At 37.2% G+C, this 22,311-nt stretch overlaps 1 protein-coding gene across 1 annotated transcript in view; it reads left to right on the forward strand.

Annotated features, from left to right (window-relative positions):
• anks1ab (ankyrin repeat and sterile alpha motif domain containing 1Ab) overlaps positions 1–16,182 on the forward strand; it is a 76,296-nt gene extending 60,114 nt beyond the window's left edge. Inside the window, exons 13-14 of the mRNA XM_056460585.1 lie at positions 6,471–6,569; positions 12,201–16,182. Of these exons, the coding sequence (XP_056316560.1) occupies positions 6,471–6,569; positions 12,201–12,320 (219 nt within the window). The 3' untranslated portion in view covers positions 12,321–16,182. The remainder of the gene's footprint in view (positions 1–6,470; positions 6,570–12,200) is intronic.
• The last annotated feature ends 6,129 nt before the right edge of the window (positions 16,183–22,311 follow it).

Consider the following 22,311-nt stretch of genomic DNA (forward strand, 5'->3'; position numbering starts at 1 on the left):
ATTAAAGTACAACATTGTTTACAGTCAAATAAACAGTGTTAATGTTGTTTTCAAGACACACTTGAGGGTTATTTCAGACCGAATATTCAAAGTGTCTTGGTAAACAATATAACGTTAGGGAGTGTGTCACAAGTTGTCACTGAATGAATGTGTGAATATAAAACCAACTATACCTTAATAACTTACACTTTCACGTTTCAGTGAAAAGCATTCAGTGCATTCTTAGCAAACCGCAGATTAATTCGCCATATGTAACTGTTTTTGCTGAAATCGTTGCTGCAATCAAAAATGAGTAATGTGTATAATTCAGCATAGAGTAAACTTACCTGATATGAAATGAGAACTGCAGAGTTGAGCATTTTTAGTTAGGTCGTCATTCAGCTGCCTTTTGCCAAAGATGTCTGCGGTTGGCATTAAAAGCAGTGTGGTGTACGGTAAAAGTTAATATTTCTTTCGAATTTGGCATCCTACTGCACAACACGACATGTTTACTATTGCAGCCTGTCTCTTTTTGCAATCAGGAACCCGTGTGACGTAGGTTGGTAATTCGTCTATAGGATCACCAGATAGGTACAATTTTCTCCAAATTTAAAAGCTCTTTCTAGGAGGTGTGTTTAAGTTTCCTTCTCAACAAAGACTCATTGGAAATTATTCTAGTTGACATAGCTAGCCCATTCCACATTTTAGGGCCTACAGAGAAAGCTCGATCTCCTTTTTTCTTTAATTTGGATCTGGGAACTATTAGCATTTTCTGGTTCGATGACTTTAAACATCCGCCAGATATTTTAACAGTAATAAGATTTGAAAGATAAGTCGGAGCCTGGCCTATTGATACCTTAAAAACATACATAAAAATTTTAAACTCAATTCTAAAACATATCGGCAACCAATTTATGCAGCACAAGATAGGAGTTATGTGTTCAAACTTGCGGGTGCCAGTAAGAAGCCTAGCGACTGCATTTTGGACCACTTGAAGATGATTAATATAGGATTGGCCAATACCCACATAAATTGCGTTACAGTAGTCCAAGCGTGACGATATACAGGCATAAAATAATCTCTCGAATTCTTCAAACAAAATACATTTCATCATGATCAACAATTTATTTACTTATCCATCAACACTTACAATAACACATGTATTTAACCAGTTCAAAATGGAGTGGGATGTTATTAGGACATTATGGGAAGGAATATAATGTATTAGGACATTATTTATTCATTCATTCATTTTCCTTCGGCTTAGTCCATTATTTATCGGGGGTCGCCACAGTGTAATGAACCACCAACTATTCTGGCATATGTTTTACGTAGCAGATGCCCTTCCAGCCACAACCCAATACAGGGAAACACCCATACACTCTTAATTTAGTTTATTTAATTCCCATAGCGCATGTGTTTGGACTGTGGGGAAAACCGGAGCACCCGGAAGAAGCCCACGCCAACACGGGGAGAACATGCAAACTCCACACAGACGTGCCAACTAGCCTAGCTGGGACTCAAACCAGCGAATGTTTTGCTGTGAGGCGACAGTGCTAACCACTGAGCCACCATGCCAATTTAGGACGTTATAGGAAGATTTAAAGTCTGCGTGATCAGAACTTACTACAGACTTTTATTTTAGTGTTATGATGACGTATTTCTAACTGGAATTGAATATTGAGTTGGGGGCGGGGTTTTTAGCTTGCACTTGCAGCAAACTAGTGGTTGGAGGGACGAGGCTAAGTATATATTGCCAAATCTGTTATATTTTGATTAAAGATTACCAATACAAACTGTTTTTTTTCAGTCAGTTAAGTAGCACGGATTTATTGTTCACCTTAAGATAAACATTGTAAAATTTGTTTTCATGCAGATCTTAAAAGGAGAAATGTGGAGCTTAAAGTCTTTTATTAAAACAAAATTCTTCTGATTTTGTTTGATTGCCTAAAAATCAAATCAAATCAAATCACTTTTATTGTCACATCATCAGCAGCACGTGTTCTATGATGAGTCAAAAGCTTAGATGCTGGCTCTAGACAGTGCAAAATACAACGACAGTGCAAAATACAGACAGTGCAAAATACTACAACATACAACAACATACTCAAAACAGGAGAGGGCAAAATTGGCAGTGTTGACAGCGATATGTACAATGATTAGGTGTACACATAGTTGTAGGCAGTGTTGTTTTAAGTATGAATTGGTTAAAGTGCAGTGCACGCTACATATTGATTATAGGAATAATAACTGTTTCTTAAATAATGAATGTGCAATTATTTTTTCATGTTTTAATTTTAACAGTAAGAAAATTAATTTGGAGAAAAATACATTTTCATCAGTAAAACCAAGGTTGTTAAATTCATTAAATGTGTTTCGCAATCTCAAGTAATTGGAGATGATTTTGAATGACTAAAATGTATTAAAATTAAAATGAAAAACAATCTAGAACAATTATACTTTAAAATAAGCACTTTTTTACTATTAATACCTTTCCCTTTGTGATAAACCCTTGCACGTGAACGCTACTGATACATTTAAAGCGGTAGTAAACAATTAATCTAATGATTTTTCATGATTTAAGATTTTCTTCATTGTGATTTCATTCATTCATTCAATTTCCTTCGGCTCAGTCCCTTTATCCATCAAGGGTTGCCACAGCGGAATGAACCGCCAACTATTCCACTATATGTTTTACACAGCAGATGCCCTACCAGGTGCAACCCAGTACTTGGAAACACCCACACACACTCATACACTACAGCCAATTTAGTTTATCCAATTCCCCTATAGCGCATGTGTTTAGACTGTGGGGAGCACCCAGAGGAAATGCACACCAACAAGGGGAGAACATGCAAACTCCACACAGAAATGCCAACTGACCCAGCCCAGGCTCAAACCAGCAACCTTCTTGCTGTGAGGCGATTGTGCTACCCACTGCGCCACCATGACCCTCATTATAACTATAAATAATTTTTTGCTTGCAGTTACAAACTGTGGGATGAGTTCAAACTATTTCTGTGTTAACAGACAGCAGATAGCAGTCCATAAATCTCTTAACCTTAACTAACTAAAACAATTGACTTGAAAATACCCGGAATCAGTATAGAGTATGTACTGTGATAGATGCCATTTGAATAGACATGACGCTCTTTTCCTAAATGTCTTATGGTCCCTCATTTCACAAGCCTTATTTTGTAGAGTTTTTGTTCTCAACTGCAGCTTCCCTCGCAGTTTTGTTTGCGTTTGTGTCAGTTTAAATATTGCAGCTTCTCAAATTACATCTGGGTGTTTCTCTGTATTACATCTGGGTATTTTTGAGTCAATATTAACAAGATATATTCACAGCACACACTTGCCTCTTATTTGTGTCCAATTCAATATGGGATTCATTTTGAAGAGCTGAATTTGTGCTGAACTGTAGAGTTGGTTTGTTTACAGCATTTGTTCATTTCTGTTCTCCAGGATCTCTTGTAAACTTGAAAGCTTGTGTTTCTATGGAAGGATATAGCAATTTAGTTTTGCAAGGGTTTTAAAAATATATTTGATTACATTATTTACAGAAATTTTAAGACATTCTTGATGTAAAGAGAGTTTATTCATTCATTCATTTTCTTTTAGGCTTAGTCCCTTTATTAATCTGGGGTCGCCGCAGTGGAATGAACCACCAACTTATCCAGCATATGTTTTACGCAGCGGATGCCCTTCCAGCTGCAACCCATCACTGGGAAACATCCATACAAACTCATTCACACTCATACAATTTAGCTTACCCAATACACCTAAACCACATGTCTTTGGACTTGGGGGTGAAACCGGAGAACCTGGAATAAACCCACACCAACACATGGAGAACATGCAAACTCTACAGAGAAACGCCAACTGACCCATCCGAGGCTCGAACCAGCGACCTTCTTGCTGTGAGGCGAACGTGCTACCCACTGCACCACCATGCAGCCCGTAAAGAGAGTTTATATAATGTTTAAAATATTTAAAGGGGACCTATTATGCCCGTTTTTACAAGATGTACAATAAGTCTCTAGAGTGTGCATGTGAGGTTTCACCTCAAAATATCACACAAATAATGTTTTATAACTCTTTGAAACTGACCCTTTTAGGCTTTGATCCTAATTGTGCTGTTTTGGTGACTGTCGCTTTAAATTCAAATGAGATTGTGCTCTTTTAAAAAGAGGGCGGAGCTACGAATGCCTGTGTGTCAGCATAGTGGCAGATTCAAAAACAAGACTAACGTCCTATTCTTATGAGGGAGAGATGGTCACTAGTGGGCGGGGTTTTCCCCCTCTGATGACATGTAGGAAGGGAGAATGTCAATCAAAGTGTTTCTGCAATCTGTTTTTATGAAGTGTGCTTATAAAAGAAATTAAATTAATTAATTTTTATCATTATGAGCTGGTTATATTCACAGACTGTTGCCACATAACTGTGTTTAATTTTTGCATAATTGTTTTTTTAAGTACAGCAAGGGAAAAAATGATTAGTAAATTCCTTTTCAATGTTTTTATTAGAGTCCAAAAATACCAAAATAAGATGTTGATATTTTAAATAATTAGTTATTTGTGAATTTGGAGATATCACACCATGTTTTATTTGATAACTGACATGATCAATAAATATGTGGTACAGTTTCTGACTGTGACAAAATTAAAAGTCATGAAACTGAAAACAAGATATAAATAAAAAGAAAGAAAAGTAAAGTGGGCGACACGGTGGTTCAGTGGTTAACACTGACGCCTCACAGCAACAAGGTCGCTGGTTCGAGTCCCGGCTGGGTCAATTGGCATTTCTGTGTGGAGTTTGCATGTTCTCCCCATGTTGGCGTGGGTTTCCTCTGGGTGCTCCGGTTTCCCCCACAGTCCAAACACAGGTGAATTGAATAAACTAAATTGGCCGTAGTGTATGAGTGTGAACACAAGTGTGTATGGGTGTTTCCCAGTACTGGTTTGCAGCTGGATGGGCATCAGCTGCGTAAAATATGCTGAATAAGTTGGCGGTTCATTCCGCTGTGGCGACACCTGATTAATAAAGGGACTAAGTAGAAAAGAAAATGAATAAATGAATGAATGAATGGTAAATGTGCATAGATGAAATTGATTAACATTCCTTTTCAATGTTTTTATAACAGTTCAAAAATCCCAAAATGACATGTTGATATTTTAAAATGAAATATTTGCAGTAGTTGCTATTCATGAATTTGGAGATATCACACCATATTTTACTTTAAAAAATGTGGTTTTGATTTATGTCCTGTCATGAAAAAGAAAACAACATTAATAAAAAAGAGAGAAAAAATAAGTAAATGAAATAGGTATGCATATTTAAAAAGAGTAAAGGATTCGTGAAATTACAGAATCATTTAGATTTCAAATTAGATGCCTTGTCATTTTTCAGCACTGTCTTTTATACTTTTTGACTTTTATACACTCACTGACCACTTTATTAGGTACACCGTACTAGGTTGGACCCACTTTTGCCTTCAGAACTGCCTTAATCCTTCATGGAATAGATTCAACAAGGTACTGGAAATATTCCTCAGAGATTTTGCTCCATATTGACATGATAGCATCAAGCAGTTGCTCAGATTTGTCAGCTGCACATCCATGATGCGAATCTCTCGTTTCACCTCATCCCAGAGGTGCTTTATTGGATTGAGGTCTGGTGACTGTGGAGGCCATTTGAGTACAGTGAACTCATTGCCAGGTTCAAGAAACCAGTCTGAGATGATTCGCGCTTTATGGCATGGCATGTTATCTTGCTGGAAGTAGCCATCAGAAGATGAGTACACTGTGGTCATAAAGGGATGGACATGGTCAGCAACAATACTCAGGTAGGCTGTGATGTTGACATGATGCTCAAATGGTACTAACGGGCCCAAAGTGTGCCAAGAAAATACCCCCCACACCATTACACCACCACCACCAGCCTGAAGCGTTGATACAAGTCAGGATGGAGACATGCTTTGATGTTGTCAACGCCAATTTCTGACCCAACCATCTGCAAGTCACAGCAGAAATCTGAAATACCAAATCCTCAGATTAGCCTATCTGGCACCAACAACCATGCCATGTTCAAAGTCACTTATATCACTTTTCTTCCCCATTCTGATGCTCAGTTTGAACTGCAGCAGGTTGTCTTGACCATGTCTACATGCCTAAATGCATTGAGTTGCTGCCATGTGATTGGCTAATTAGAAATTTGCGTTAACAAGCAGTTGGACTGGTGTACCTAATAAAGTGGCCTGTGAGTGTATAATGTTACAAATCTTCAAGTGCAGAAGGGAAAAAAGCTGGCTAGTATATTTGACAGGATGAAATTTACTAACATTCCTTTTAAATGGTTATATTAAACATGTGGTACGGTTTCTGGCTGTGCCAAACAAAATGAGCAGTTTTGATCTATGTCCTGTCATGTCTTTGACTTTGCTGCCTGTAATCTTCTGTGTCTCTGTGCTTCTGCCTGCTCCTCCTTCCCAGGGTGCACCTGTGCTTGAATGCCGCTGCTGTTACTGTCACACATGCTCCGCCCACCGCCCCTCCTACCTCCCGCTGCCCTCTATCAGCCCCGGAGTTCAGGTTCTGCTCTCTCTTTCTTGCTCTTCATCCTCCAACACTCTTCCTCTCTCTTCCCTGCCACTTATTCACTCTACTAATTTTCCTGTTACGTTCACTGTTATCCACCTATTTTTTCTCCCCCATGTACATTTTTGGTTGACACTAGCAACAGGTCACAAGTTTAAAATGTGGTACCAGTACAGTATCGCAGATTTAAGATGATCTAAAGGTTGTGTAAAATTCAAGCATGAGTGTGTCATTGGCAGATTATTGTTTTGGCCTGAGGATGTGCTCAGTGTTTTAGCAGGATAGTGTTTGTTTGGGTGAATCTCACGAAGCATGTCAGGAACATCTACTCCAAAATCAATGACATTAAATAAGATACTTAATGGAAATCAAATGCATATTTGAGGACTGTTGAATTTTATTGCATTGTGACATTATTTTGATGATGGTTATGCATAAAATGTTGTGTCATTGTGTGAGTCATTTATATATATATATATATATATATGTGTATATGTGTATGTATATATATATATATAAGAATTAAAACTTATAAAAAGATATATACATATATATATGTATATATATATATATATATATATATATATATATATATATATATATATATATATATATATATATATATATATATATATATATATATATATATATATAAAAGAATTAAAACTTCACAGCAGGGCTTGTGTCATTGTGTAAGTCATTTATATATATATATATATGTATATATATATGTGTGTATATATATATATATATATATATGTAGCCCTGCTGTGAAGTTTTAATTCTTTTCAAAATATTTTCCAAAGTGCTATTTAATGGAGCGATTTTGTCAACACAATATTGTACATAATTGTAATAATAATAATTTGCGCGTTTCTTCAAAAGAGTAATTAGTTACTAGTTACTTCTCAAGCCTGGTTTATATACTCGATGCGTATATAATACAGTAATATAGTTATTACAGTAATTGTCAGGGTAGCAATAACAGCATCATACAAATTTGTTACGTAGAGTGTACATAAGTTTTACAGAGAAGTAAAGCATCAAATAAGCACATACAAGAGAAAAAATCAACAAAAACGAACAACAAATAATATAAAATCATGTGTGAATGTGACGTCATCGATGTGTCTGCGGAGGTTCGTTTGTGACGTGTATTTCGGCTGGCGGAGCGCATGATTTTTTTTTTGAGACTGAGTGAACAGTTCGCGTGGCGCCGCGTTTGATTTAAGTTGAATATGAAACACTTTGAAGAGATTTTGTCTGAAACAGGTATGACTGTACAGACATCTTTATGATCCGTGATCATAGAGCTAACCAGATGACCAATAATTATTGGCTAAAAACTGCAACAGCCATGGGAATGGAGGAAAGCTTTTGTTAAAAAGTTTGGAAAAATAATATATGGGATAAGTTTGTTGAAGCCAAAAGAGGCCATGACAAAAGTGGAAACCCAGGTACACAATTACAGAATGTTTTTCCACCATTCACAGATTTAGCACTGATGTATATATTAAAATTTTTTATTTAAAACAATTTAACAAAACTATAATTAAGGAACAAATTATTTCTTTGATGACTGGAAAAGAATATTTGAGCCTATCAGTTTACAATATACGGATGCCCTGTTTTTCTGGGCTTTATTGGTGATAATGGTCAGGAATGTCGGACTATTATTAATTTTTAGCATAAGTAGAGGACAGAAACTAGCCAGACAGTAATGTGTGAATTGTGGAGCGGGCTAAATCTAAAAAAATCTGCATTTTTAAATAAGTGTACTGTTTTTTTTTTTGCTTTTATGCCATAATATCATGCCATATCATTGTTGAGAAACTAATGTTCTCTTGTCATTAATATTTTAATAAACTTTATTAGATAAAACTGTCCGAGATATGAACAAAAGCAAGTGATGCATCAAAGTTTGATTTAAAAAAATCTTGAATGGTTATAAAAATCCTTATAATCATTAAAATAATTCATAAAAATAATAAAATTAATTAGTTTTAAAATACTGAATGATATTAAAGATATGACGTAGCTCCGGAAACTTTCTATTTCTCTGTTTATCTGTCTGATTTTAAAGTGGGTTCATTTTGATTGCCCCCTGTCATTATAAAGAATATCTCAACAGCGAACGTGGCAAGTATAAAAGCCTCGTCCGTTTCGCAAGGTGCATGTGCAGTCAGCGGAAGTGCGCGATGCAGCACCTGTCGAAAGTATAAATCCAGCTTAACAAATAGTAACTGGGTTACATAATTATAACAGTGACTAATTACCAGGGAAAGTAAGTATTGTCTTACTTTAACAAAATCTAATTTGTCAAATGACTACAAAATAAGTGGGTTTTATTTATAAACGAATTGATTGAACACAGCTTGTCACGCATTAGCCAATTCATGATTGACCAATCAGATGATTCCTTAGTCACTATAAATAACCTACGTTACATATAACAACCATCTTCGATTTGAAGATCCCCCCTTCAGCCCCTACTCCTCCTTTGTGTGAACAGCTTGTAAGAAACCTTTCCTCAGCCTATTTATTATGTTAAATATCAGTAAATCAATTGTTATCAGAAGCTCTTATTTCTTTTTATTTCTAAGCAAAGAACAAAGAGGTCTTTAGTACATTACAGTATATGTGCATAAATGTGTGAGCATAAGCAGTAAACTGCTGCTGCAGTTCATGTATCGGCCTTTAATAAACATAATAACAATGGTTTCAGAGTTCTATGTATAGTCCTTTAATTATTTCAGTTTTAGATTATTACGATTTTGTGCGTAATTGTATAGGAAATAATGTCACAATGTAGAACAATGTTAAGCAGAAGCTAAATTTAAGCAGAAATGTAATTGTATTTGTGTGTGAAAGGTGTCCCAGATCTGTTTTTGTGAGATTTATACAGTAATATTTGTATATTATATTTGTAAATTTACAGATCACTACACACATTTTCAATTGGGTTTATCATGCTTGTATCAATGTCTTGAAATTTGTTTTAAAGAAATTTCACATAATGTGAAATTCATATTACAAAACAAAAAGTTGTCGCCTAACAGCGTCATTGAGAGGACTTTTCAAAAACAAAGTATTGTATTTTAAGCAATACTTCAAATGTTTTCACTACAGCTATCTCACATTAACACTTTTGTTTAGAATTGAACTCAAAATTCTCACTGTTTTGAAAATAACTCAAAATGACAGCATCAGGTGACCTTCTTAGTTTTAAAATCTTGTTTTATGCAGTTTGACACATTTACCTCAAAAAATATAAGACTATTTGCAAATGTCCGATTCAGAGCTGTTGCTAAAATCGATTCTGAGAGTTTTAAAAAAGCATCTGTAACCTCTCTTGAATCAACTCTGAGCTTAGCTTTTAAGAGCAGAAGGTGCTCTAGGCTAATTTTTGACAGCAGGTAGCGCTCTAGACTAGTTTTTAACAGTAGACGGTGCTCTAAGCTAGTTTTTTACACCAGATGGCGATCTAGAAAAGTTTTTTAACAGGAGACGACACTCTAGACAAGTTTTTAACAGTAGACAGTGCTCTAGGCTAGTTTTTAACAAGAGATGGTGCACTAGGGTAGTTTTTGACAGCAGATGGCACTCTAGGCAAGTTTTAACACTAGACAGTGTTCTAAGCTAGTTTTTAACAGTAGACGGTGCTCTAGGCTAGTTTTAACAGGAGATGGCGCACTAGGTTAGTTTTTAAACCATACCTGCCAACATTTGTGTCAGAAAATCCGGAAGACTGTAGAGGAGGAGGAGGGGGTGTTTGGGGGTGTTTTGGGCAGCCGCTGCAATCGGATACTGTACCAAGGCTGGCGACCTGGGGGTGTAACAGACTGTACCAAAAACAAAGGGGGGGAGTGAAATTACGGGAGTTTTTTGGGAGAAATAACACAACGGGAGGGTGACGGGAGATTGGTCTGAAATACGGGAGATTCCTGGGAAAAACTGGAGTGTTGGCAGGTATGTTTTTAACACCAGATGACTCTATGTTAGGCGAGTAGGGTGAAGCTGCAGGCCCGGAGATCCAACTGCATGCTCAGACCTCACCCCAGCACTTTCAGACCTATCGTTTTTTGTTTTGTTTTTTGGGTTAGGTGAACCGGCAGGTCCGGAGACCCAAGGCTGCATGCTCAGACCAGCACTTTCGAGACAGTCCTTGCTGCAGCCCGCAGCTTGATGGCGTTCTGGACCAGGTCCACTATGTAATAAATGATCGCCTACACCTCCCCCTACCCTAAACCCAACCGCCATAGTAGTATGGGCATTACCTTAGTGGGTAATGTCCACTACGTATTGGACCTGATCCAGTATTTCATCGTGATTACAGACTGCAGCGAGGACATCTTGAAACTTTCTAGCAAGTAGCAACATCAGACCCTAACCCTAACGATAGGTCTGGAAGTGCTGGTCTGAGCATGTAGTTGGGTCTCCGGGCCTGCAGCTTCATAATGGTGGCTCTAGGCTAGTTTTTAACAGCAGATGGCACTCTAGGCTAATTTTTAACAGCAGATGGCGCTGTAGGCTAGTTTTTAACAGCAGATGGCACTCTAGGCTAATTTTTAACAGCAGACGGCGCTGTAGGCTAGTTTTTAACAGCAGACGGCGCTGTAGGCTAGTTTTTTTTACAGTAGACGTGCTCTAAGCTAGTTTTTAACATCAGACAGCACTCTAGGCATGTTTTTAACAGCAGTTGGTGCTGTAGGCTAGTTTTTAACAGCAGATGGCGCTCTATGGTAGTTTTTAACAGCAGATGGTGCTCTAGGCTAGTTTTTAACAGCAGTTGGTGCTGTTAGGCTAGTTGTTAAACAGTAGATGGTGCTCTAGTCTAGGATTTAACAACAGATGGTGCACTAGGATAGTTTTTAACAGCAGATGGCTCACTATGCTAGTTTTAAACAGCGGATGGCGCACTGGGCTAGTTTTAAGCAGATTTTGGTCTAAGCTAGGGTTTAACAGCATACGGTGCTTTAGGCTAGGGTTTAAGATCAGACGGCGCTCTAGGGTACTTTAACAGCAGACGGCCCTCTATGCTAGTTTTTAACAGCAGGTGGTGATGTAGAGTAGTTTTTAAGAGCCGCTAGATTAGTTTTTAGCAGCAGATGGTGTTCAAGGCTAGTGTTTAACCATGCATCAAATGCTCACAAAGAAGAGCAGTGCTCGTCATGTAAGATGGCTTTTGCGTCGAGCTAATTATGAACATTCTAGCAATTTGTTTAAACCTTTCCTAACTTTATTAATGATTATTTTAGGTTCAAGTGGTGTTTGTAAGGAATTGGATGAAAGCAGAGAACGGCTGTTTGTAAAGCATACAGCGCCATCCACTGTTAAAAACTAAGCTCAGAATTTATTCACAAGAGAATAGCGGGTGCATTTTAAAATGGATGCAGAATTGATTTTCACCACAGCTCTAGTCTGACTACACTAGCTAGAATGAGTATTTGTGTGTATATAGACTCAAACCTCCATCAGGTCCAAGTGTTGTTGTCTATGTATACGGTGCTTTCTCCTACATGGTGTTCATGCTCAACGGCCATCTCCTGACTGTGTGAAATGTGGGTTTCCGTTGGCTGCCATTCTCTCCTGCAGTCTCACTCCTCGCTCCTACTTCCCCGGCAGATCGACCCGCTGGAGCTGGAAACAGACCTGCAGTCCCTGGGCAGCACCAGCTGGCTCTACGAACCGCGGAGCTCCTCCAGGCCTTCGAGTAGCACCAAGTATGAGACCACCATATTTTGAAGCAGGGCACAGTCCTTGTCCAGTCCCGCCTGCTGCCCCATTTCAACCCCACGCCCCATAAACTCGAGTGCCCCGTGCCTTCTCACTGTGATTTGTAGCCTCCCTCAGGGCAAGACTACTTCCCACGCCAATCCCGACCCCAGTCCTTGCCTGCATTGCCCTCTCAGAAAGCCGAACGCCTCCACCATCCTTTATTGTCATCCTGATCCAATGAGCGCATTCTGGAAATCCTTGGATTTGCCGTATAACCAGCCTCCTCAAACTCTTCCGTCATGGTCCAAAATCGCCTCTGAAAAGCTTCCCTATTTTATACATTACTGAATGTTTACGGTTTGGTCCCTCGTATCAGAGGGTTCTCTTATTTCAAAACCTCTGAACTTGTAGGCGCAGGGTCCTATCGAGTAGCTCGGACACTTGTAGCATATCTACATCTCCTCATACGGATGGATACATTGGCGGAACTTTTATTAGAAATTAGTAGATCCACAAACTGCAACAGCAATACTAGTACTGTTTTTCAAGTTTACGTATGTTCACGATCATGAATGCAGCATAACGCAGATTCCCATCGATGCTCCTCAATCCCTGTAGCACTAGATCACTTTTTATTTTCCTGTAGTTGGACCCACGTTTCCCCCCTCCAGCCGTTCTTCAGTTTTTCAAAAAAAAAAAAAAAAAGAGTTGGGTCTTTAATCTCAATTCACATCCAGTGCTTCCTTTTGTCTTACCAGGCATCTGCAGCTCTGAGGCCCTTGGAAGAAACACTATGCCTGTTTAATTTAGAGGTTGGGATTTGAAATTCAATACATTTACTGGGAAGAGTATAAAACAGCCCCAAGAAAATGGAATAACCAAGACAACATTCCCATTCTGTTTTCTAGTTATTTTTTTGGGATGTCATTTGTTTAACAAGCTTTTATCTAACAAGGGAATACATTTTATCTGGTAAAGTTCTATATTTATAACTTTACATTGTTAACATCACATAAGTGCGTGTATTGCCTCTGTTCATTTTGTGATTGATGAGTTGTTGTGTAAAATTAGTTACCTCTGAGAGTTCCACACACACAAAAAAAGTCATTTGCAGAAAAATGAGACAAAATATTTTCGTAGACTTGATAAAGATATATGTTACTATTTTCAATTGTAAATGAATTTCCATGGTGAGAGTTATCTTTAGGTAAAATGATAATGAAGCCAAGATGAGAAAATGCACCAAGGCTAGAGTAAAAAAAAAAAAAAAACAGCCTTACGCATATTGTGACATGTACTGATTGAAAAACCACTGTAAGTTTGCACCACTTTGTTTATTCACACAAAAAAAAGAAGTTATTTGAGTGTGTTAGATGCTAGAAATGTGTTAATTCTGGTTGATTCTGTTTCATGGTTTGTTTTGTGTTGTTTCATGTACCACGTTCACACTGCAGGTAAATGCGCTTTTTTGTCCCGCAGTTCTGTTGTTTACGGAAGTAACAAAAGTGATTTAAAACCAAATTTACGTAGGAAACGTTAGCTGTTTCTCAATATTTGCGTTCTTCGGCGATCTTGCGTCCTCGTGTTCTCGTGTAACGTCATCATCAACTGCCAAAGTTCAGTTCCAATACTCAAGACCGCAAGAACCGAGGACGCATAGAATCACCCAGAGGCAACACTCTAGTGCGATTTGTGAAACAGCCACTTGATGACGCTAGTGTCACGCGGCAGCCATTTTGAAATGAAAATTCCAATAGAACAACAGCATATTACAAGTCTGTAAAATAAACTATTAAAAGTGCAGATGATTGTGATAGTAAGTGTTGTATTGTCGTTTTTCAGGTTGTATCTCAGATTAAATTCGCTTTTTAAATAAATAAATAAAAAACAAAGCAGCTGCTTGCCATCGCGACTGCAATAAGGTCCAATGGACGACCGTTTGCTTTCACTCCAAAATGGTGAAATCACAGAGCTGTTGCTGGGCGCTGCTGTTGCAATGGAACGTTATATTCAGTGTTGCCTCTTGGTAATTCTAAGCTCTAGAAGTCCCAGAAGTCATTGCGACTGGAGATGGGAAGCGCAACATTTTATATAGATTTATTATTAAAGTTCAGAGATATCACTTATATATCTCTGGTGTTTCCCTAAAAGACACGATGAAAATAAACATTATCATGATAATCTTAATAAAGGCATAAACACATTAAGGGTGTTTATTTGCTGAAATTCATATTAAAATCTTTTTATATATATTGTGCAACGTATATTTGTAAAGTCTTTATGCATAGTAAACATTTTGAAAAGGGGGAAAACAACAAATCGTTGTATGAATGATGTAATGTTTAAATAATTTTCCATTAAAAACGCGTGAAGGTCACGTGATCATAAGGAAGCAAGCAGCGTTCTCTGTTCTCGCGGTCCACCGAGTTCGTTCTTCCGAGGTGACCCTGCAAGACCGGTCTTCACAAGAACGCAAGTCCGTTTTCTGCGTTCTTGGAATTGAGAAACAGCCGTTAAATTGCGTGTTTTGCTACATTAGTAGTAAAACTAATGTAGTAAAAACGAATGTATTAAGCGTAGCGTGTGCGCATGCGCATCCATTGCGCAACAGAACCGAACATCATTCATGCAGCTACGTTACTCAAGGTTTGAGGGTGAAAGAAAATCACAGAAACGGAGGTATGTGTTTTGATTTTTGTATGAATTTCAGTAGTTTTCCACTAACCTTATTTTCTACCACCAACTTTTAATACGATTGGATAGAAATAAGCCTTTGGTCACGTATATTTTGTCTATTTTACAACCCTCGCTACGAAACGCTGTCGATACTGTCACACTAACGGTTGCTGTCAAAAAATGGTCGCGTTCAGAAGGGATTTATGTATTTAATACATAAACAAAATCATAATTGAGCTGATAATTTCTCATTTTAATGTTGTTTTCCATCCCCAAAACGTTGCAGTGTGTACGTGGTTGTTTATTTATTCTTGTGTAACGTTAAGTTAGAAAGAAGACTTGATTCAGGCTGTTGTTCACCTATGAACTGCACTGTTTGTCTCTCATGTTCTGTTCTATGGAGTTATCTGTTAAACTTGTGGTAGTTTTTTTGTGACTGTGTTGCACATCCTCAGTCTCCAGCCATCACTGTCATCCTCACGCTTTAATAACCATCGTTTCACTTTGTTTTGTCCCATTTTGTCCCATTGAAAATTGCCAAAGAGGCTAACAGACCCATTTCACCTATGCCATCACGTCCTGTAACGTGAGCTTTGTGTATTTTTTGACACTGTGTTCACATTTCTGACACATTTTTTAAAGATTTCCAATTTAATAAGCAGTCCTGACTGGGCTCTGATTGGGATTTTAGAGCATTCCCATTTCTGAATTCCAATGTATTTTTCCTTGTGTAGCTGACTCCACCTTTCAAGTTTCCGGACACCAAGGTGTGAATTGAAGGGGACTCAGGTGAAACTTTATGTGTGAGTCCAAATGAGGAAGAAATCGAGTGAGTATGCGAGAGAGAAAGAAAAATACTAAATTAGCACTTAACTGCCGTAGCAAACGGACTGTCCAAAGTTCCTCCTACTGCAAAAATGAACTTGAATGAGGACATTACTCAACCGATTAACTGATTTGTTGGTGTTGCGAAAATGGACCTAAAAGTCAGATATTAAAATATCAATCAACATGGTTAAATTTAATTGAATCTCACACAGATGTGTCATATTTCACCCCAAAATCAAAATGAAGAGATTTTGCATTACTCAAATGAAGTCTTAGGACTATTATCATGACCATAATAGTTGTCATAATAGTCATAATATCATGACCATAATGATTTATTTTATATTAAAAACTGCAATAAATCAAATGCAGTGTAAAAAATACAACCAAGATGTATATTTAAAACTATATTTTACAAATCTACTATATTTTAATAACATATTAATTGTTTTTCCCAAAATGGATACAAGAATTTACTTAATAGTCTATTTGATGAACAAAGTATGATCATAAAAACAAGTTTTATTTGCTTATTCTGTTTTGATTATGGGATGAAATGTGATCCAAGCATTTCTGAAAGTTTTCCATCATGAGATTCAATCATTTCTGTATTTAAATAGCAAACAAAAATCTCTGGTAAGCTGGAATTCTCTTTCTGAGCACTGTGTGTGAACATTGTAACGTTGAAGTGTGCAATGTTTCCTCCAAAACTGTGGTTTATTTTCATATCAAGACTTTGTGAGTGACATGAACAGCATATACCTAAAATAATAATGCAAAAACGAGATCTTTCTGAATCGTGTACATTGTAGAATTGCTTGTTGAAGGTTTCCGGCATTTAAAACAATATCGAGATGAAAATGTTAGCGTTGAGAAGAAATACTTCGATGTAAATCAGCAAAAATATTTTTACTTGTATGTGAAGAATCCTGCTAAATTGAGATCAAATCAACAGTTGATGCAATGATCTTACTGTGAAATAGCAAAGATGTAGCATATTTAAGCTATTGATTTGCCACATGAAAACAAAGAGCTGAATTAAATGTCACTTTATGGCCACTTTATCACAAAGCATCACAAGTGTTTTATTATATATTTTATTTTAGAGTTAGCAGGCTGTTTTGTGGGCACATATGCTGCAGTGCAACAGTTAGGATGATTTACAGAAAATGAGAAAATAGCGGAGAAAAAATGCAAACCCTCAGGCGACACTTCTCCCTCGCTTCCTCTTTGAATTTCCTTTTGAACTTCACATAATTTGAGCAAATATTGACAAACGATTTAACAAATTACATTAGCGTCCTCTTTTTTTTCCTGGTTCGGAAGAGTATGGAGGATGTCAGAAATATTATTACCAGGTTCAGGGCTGAACGCTTGCACTTGACAACACATGATAAAATACCACTGTTGGCCTACGTAGATGGTAAAGTAACTATGATTAAAAGATGTCTATTAAATGTACTTTTTGTCCTGAATGTTCATACTATTCTGTATGTTCATTCCATTTACTTAAGAAAACAATCATTATAATATCTCAATGCCATTGAACTAATAAATTCAATCGACTTTTTGCTCTACGTCTTTGTGTTTTGTCATGATCTGCATTTTATTTGAGCATATTCAGGGGTTTTCCTGCCTCCAAATGAAGCGGAGGTGGTATATTTGCTACTTTAAATGAAGTATTTTTGTAATTTAATCAAGGAAACATCTTACTTTAAAAACTAAATGTAATTAAATACATGATCAGTGCTTGAGCGTCACTTCGGGACTGTCGGTAGCTGTGACCGCCTGCCTGATTTTTGTTGAAACGTGAAGGTGGTACAAATTTCAGTGGAGGTAGCTGGGACTGCACAATATATCGTTTCAGCATCGATATCACAATGTGATCATTCGCAAGTCACATCACGAGTATATGCAATGTTGAGTCTGGATTATTTATTATTTCGCAAGTGTTTTTTTGAGGTCTGAGACTGTGTGAGGGTTTTAAAAGCATTCAGACATAAGAAATTGTACCATTGACAAATTAACAATGATTAATTTTATTGAATTGTTTATGAAAAGAAGACTATGCAATATTATTTTACATTTGATTATTAAATTAATGTACAGTGGTCTCTTGCTATTGACTTTATTCTACAATGCGGAAGTGCGCTCATTTTTGCGATTGTTTTAAAACTTCCGATTCAGTTGCTTATGGGAGAAATGACTAGGAATAATAAACGGCAAAAAACCGTCAAACTACTTGCTCTACAAACAAGTGTTTGCATGACAATACAGACAAAGTAAAAAAATATAATAAGAAAATATCAGTTTGCAACACCAAGCAGCAAAACGAGCTGTTTTTAATGTTTAAAAATGAATGGAAGTGAATGAGACCGGAAGTTTCGGGAATGATTCAATGGCTGCGCCCACTCGTACGCAGAGAATAAGGTGAATAACGCTGTTCACCTTTCGCAGATTTTTTTAGTGCAATTTGACATGCTTTTTTTTAAATTTCTTTTTTAACAGCGCATTGTGTTCTGCATCCTGATTGGCTTTAGACCATTGTCAATTAATCTCCTCTGTGTCTCCTGTAGGCATGTGCCGGTATCACATTTTCATGCTGCGATTAATTGATTGACGATATTGTAATTTTACTAGGGAAACAGGTAAAAAAACACAAAAAAACTTCAGTTTTGTCAACTTAGTAACTTTAATAACTTTCTAATTAACTAAAAGTACTTCAAACATTTAAATACAAATAAATATAAATAAAACAATACACAATATAAAAGTAAACTTGAGCAATTATATCAAAGTGAATGTGCAAAGGGAAACCGTCTTCGATCAGCAATCCCTCTGCATTTTTTTGGAACCCAAAATATTTCCAAACCTCTGACTTTTTTTTTGAAGGGGGATAAATTGTCGGCAGCGTTCCTCCTTCCGCCATGCTTCTTCTTCGTGTGAGGATTAGAGAGCGGTGAGAGCGGCAGCGCGCACACAGGGCTTCTACATGCAGGGATTGTTTACATCAGAGTGTGCATCAGTTCTGCGCAGCATATACGCAGTGTTTCTTCAAGCGGTTGATGGAAAATAAGCTGAAGGGGGATAAATTGTCGGCAGCGTTCCTCCTTCCGCCATGCTTCTTCTTCGTGTGAGGATTATAGTGCGGTGGCAGCGGCGGCGCGCACTGCGTGCACACAGTGCTTCTACATGTGGGGATTGTTTACATCAGAGTGCGCATCAGTTCTGCGCAGCATATACGCAGTGTTTCTTCAAGCGGTTGATGGAAAATAAGCTAAGGCGCGTTCTAAGAATATAAATTCGGATCTATTATTTTTCACGGTATTTTGAAGTGCCCGCGATAACAATATCGTGCATATTTATTACCGTGATTTATCGCATTACCGAATACCGGCACAAGCCTAGTCTCCTGTACAGTACAGAATGCGATCAGCTTGCCAAATTAACATAAATCCAACAAAGATGCAAAAAGGGTTGTTGCTGTCCGCAGGGGTCACACACCAAATGAGTCGCACCACCATGCATTTTAGAATTGCAAACATAGGTTTATATCAGGGTATGCAAACCCGGCCGTCTGTGGTGCCCAGCTACGACTCAGGACACTGTTCATATTTCTGTCATGCCACAGAGAGCCATCTGGATAATTTCGTTTTAGATAACATGCGAATGTGCGCCTCCGTTGTGTTACTTCCAACTGTCATGTGCGTGGCACATCCGGTGTGTGACCCCCTTAAGGATGGAGTCTGCTTTACTTTTGTGGATCAGAGACTGCAAGAATTATACGCTGGAACATTGCGCTTAAGAGCACAAAAGCGTTATAAACCTTTTGCTGACAGCGATGAATGTTTGCACCTGACTACAGGTTTTGATCTTTGGTTTCAATCTATAGCACTGGACTTGTTTTTTTAAGAAAGTTTGAACTGCGAGAGTGTTTAAACAAGAGAGAAAAGTGTGAAAATGTTAATGCCTGCTTAAGAAAAGTGTAAAAAGTGTGTAGTGAGGGGTTTTACAGCCATAAGCTGCGGTCACACTTGACTTTTCTTCCCATAGACTTCCATTCATAAGCACGCGAATGCGTCAGACCGGAAACGCAGGGTCATGCATCAAGTTTCGCAGGTTGCTGCGGTGCAAAGTTCAAGCTTGGTGAACTCTGACCTGCGAAATCACATCACTTGACTGCGTGAGACCAATCGAGGATCAAAACATGATCTCTCTGGACAGAAATTTTAAATATGGAGCAATCGCTGGCTTTTTTTAATGTCTAATCATCTTGTTTAATCCCGCCCCTTTTTGCAGCGCCGCACGACAGAATTTTGCACACACAAAGCCCGGTGTGACCATAGCTTTAAACAGAGTATATACAGGAATCAGAGATTGAAATTCAATACCTTTTAAGACTCCTTCCATACAATTTACGACCTTATAACCACTTTAGGTTAGGGCTGCACGATTAATCGAAAAAAGATCACGATCTCGATTCGACCCTACACACGATCTTAATTCAGCTTTTCTACGATTCAGCCAATTATATTTTCAAGGTCAGGAGAGAAAAGGCGGATGCACGAGTCTTCATAGGAACATGAACACCTTTAAATGGCGTTAAAAGTGTCACATACTGTATTTATGAGGTATAATTCACCCAGAAATGTCATTTCTGTCTTTATGTAATGATATTTGCGGCCGTGAAATCTCACCTGAGCTGACCACGAGCTCCTGAGAACACACGTGCGTGCACGCAGCACGCCAATGACTGCTACTTTAGTGAACAGAACCTGCATAGGCTGTGAAAAGGTAATAGTTGTAAATAATTAAATAACGTTCAGTTTGTTGCACAGAGCGATCGTTTGAGAGCCGCGCTGAAAGAATGATTTGCATGTATGTGTTTATCATAGTGACAACATCCATGAGCCGCACTAGGAAGTGAAAATTAAACTGGCCACACATCAATGATCATATGGCATTTTACGGTTATGATTAAGACAAGCATTTGATTGATATGTTTTTCTTTCATAGCGAACACAAAGTGTTGTGCATGAAAATAAATGTTTTACAGTGTCAGTATTGCTACTCTAGCTTATATAAATGTTGAATATAATGCAAAAAGAAATCTGATAATGACAAATGTCTGATTTTACCAGTGAAAACAAATGGTCTAATAATGTTGTCAATGACAAGCACATGTCTCAAACATAATAATTCAACTTTAGAATTATGCATTCTGATGTCATCATTTTACTGTGAATTAACAAACAGGACATATTGAAAGTCTGTTCAAGTCCACCATAATGACTGTACAAAATGTAGCATTTTAAGCAACAGTAGACCTACACACCGGCCTGATATTATAATTGATGTTTTACCATATCGTCACTTTAAAATTATAAGGTTCTATCTGACATTTTTGTAAAAATTTAGTTATTGACATATTTTTATTAAATTACAACTTATTTACATTAAGACTTAAAAAAAAAAAAAATGTTACACACATACTGTTTACTATATTGTTTGCAAAAACTTTGAAGCTCAATATCTCAAAATCATTCAGAACGCAGACAGAACCTTATAATTCCAAGGTGACGATATGTTTGAGAATTAACAATAATGGCTTACTCATATTATCCTTTATTTTACATCTAAAGATTCGTGATCTTGATTTTAAGCAAAAAAAAAATCGTGATTCACATTTTAGCCAGAATCATGCAGCCCTACTTTGTTTCAACTGGAAACACTGGCAAGATTTTAACTTACTAAATATTAATGTAAGAAACTAATCCAAAACTAAAACATTATTAATATACTGAATAAAAATCTTTACTGAATTAAATCTAGCTAATTCAGCAGGTTAGCGCCTATAGAGCTGCAGAGTTAACGGTGTTGCCTTGATTACTGCAGTAAACAAAGCAGCATGATCTCAAATCTAGCAAAATTTCATCGATTTCATGAACTACACAGCATTCTGATATTCGCAGATTTAATTCAGCCAAACTTTAGCATACAACCATATATTGCATAATTAAATTATATCAAATTTAACACCTTGCAAAATACATTTAAGACTTTTTAAGGGCCATAAATTTATCTACATTGACTTATCAACTTGTAATTCCCTTTAAGACCCTGCAGGCACCCTGTTAAAACATTTATAATGATTGTAAAAAAATAAAGCTGTGACTACTACACAGATTTCATCTGTTATTTTTAGAACGTAACTCCCACGCACAACAAGGGACCACTGTATACCTGAATACATAGACTCCTCAGAAACCAATAAAACGCTTTATTAAATAACTTTTTTCATTTGTATCTTTTTCTTTATTGAATTTGTCTGTGCTTGTAGATTATTAGATTTTAAGCACTCCCCTGCAAAATCATCCTAATCAGTCTAAAATGATCAATTCTTTTCAAATAGTTATTCAACTCATCTAAGTGAAATGGTATTCATATCGCAATATAGAGCGCAGAATAAAAATAATGTAATTTATTTATAATAAAAACATGTAATGTTATATTT

Source organism: Danio aesculapii, chromosome 6, assembly GCF_903798145.1.
Source record: "Danio aesculapii chromosome 6, fDanAes4.1, whole genome shotgun sequence".
In the NCBI taxonomy this organism is placed as follows: domain Eukaryota; kingdom Metazoa; phylum Chordata; class Actinopteri; order Cypriniformes; family Danionidae; genus Danio; species Danio aesculapii.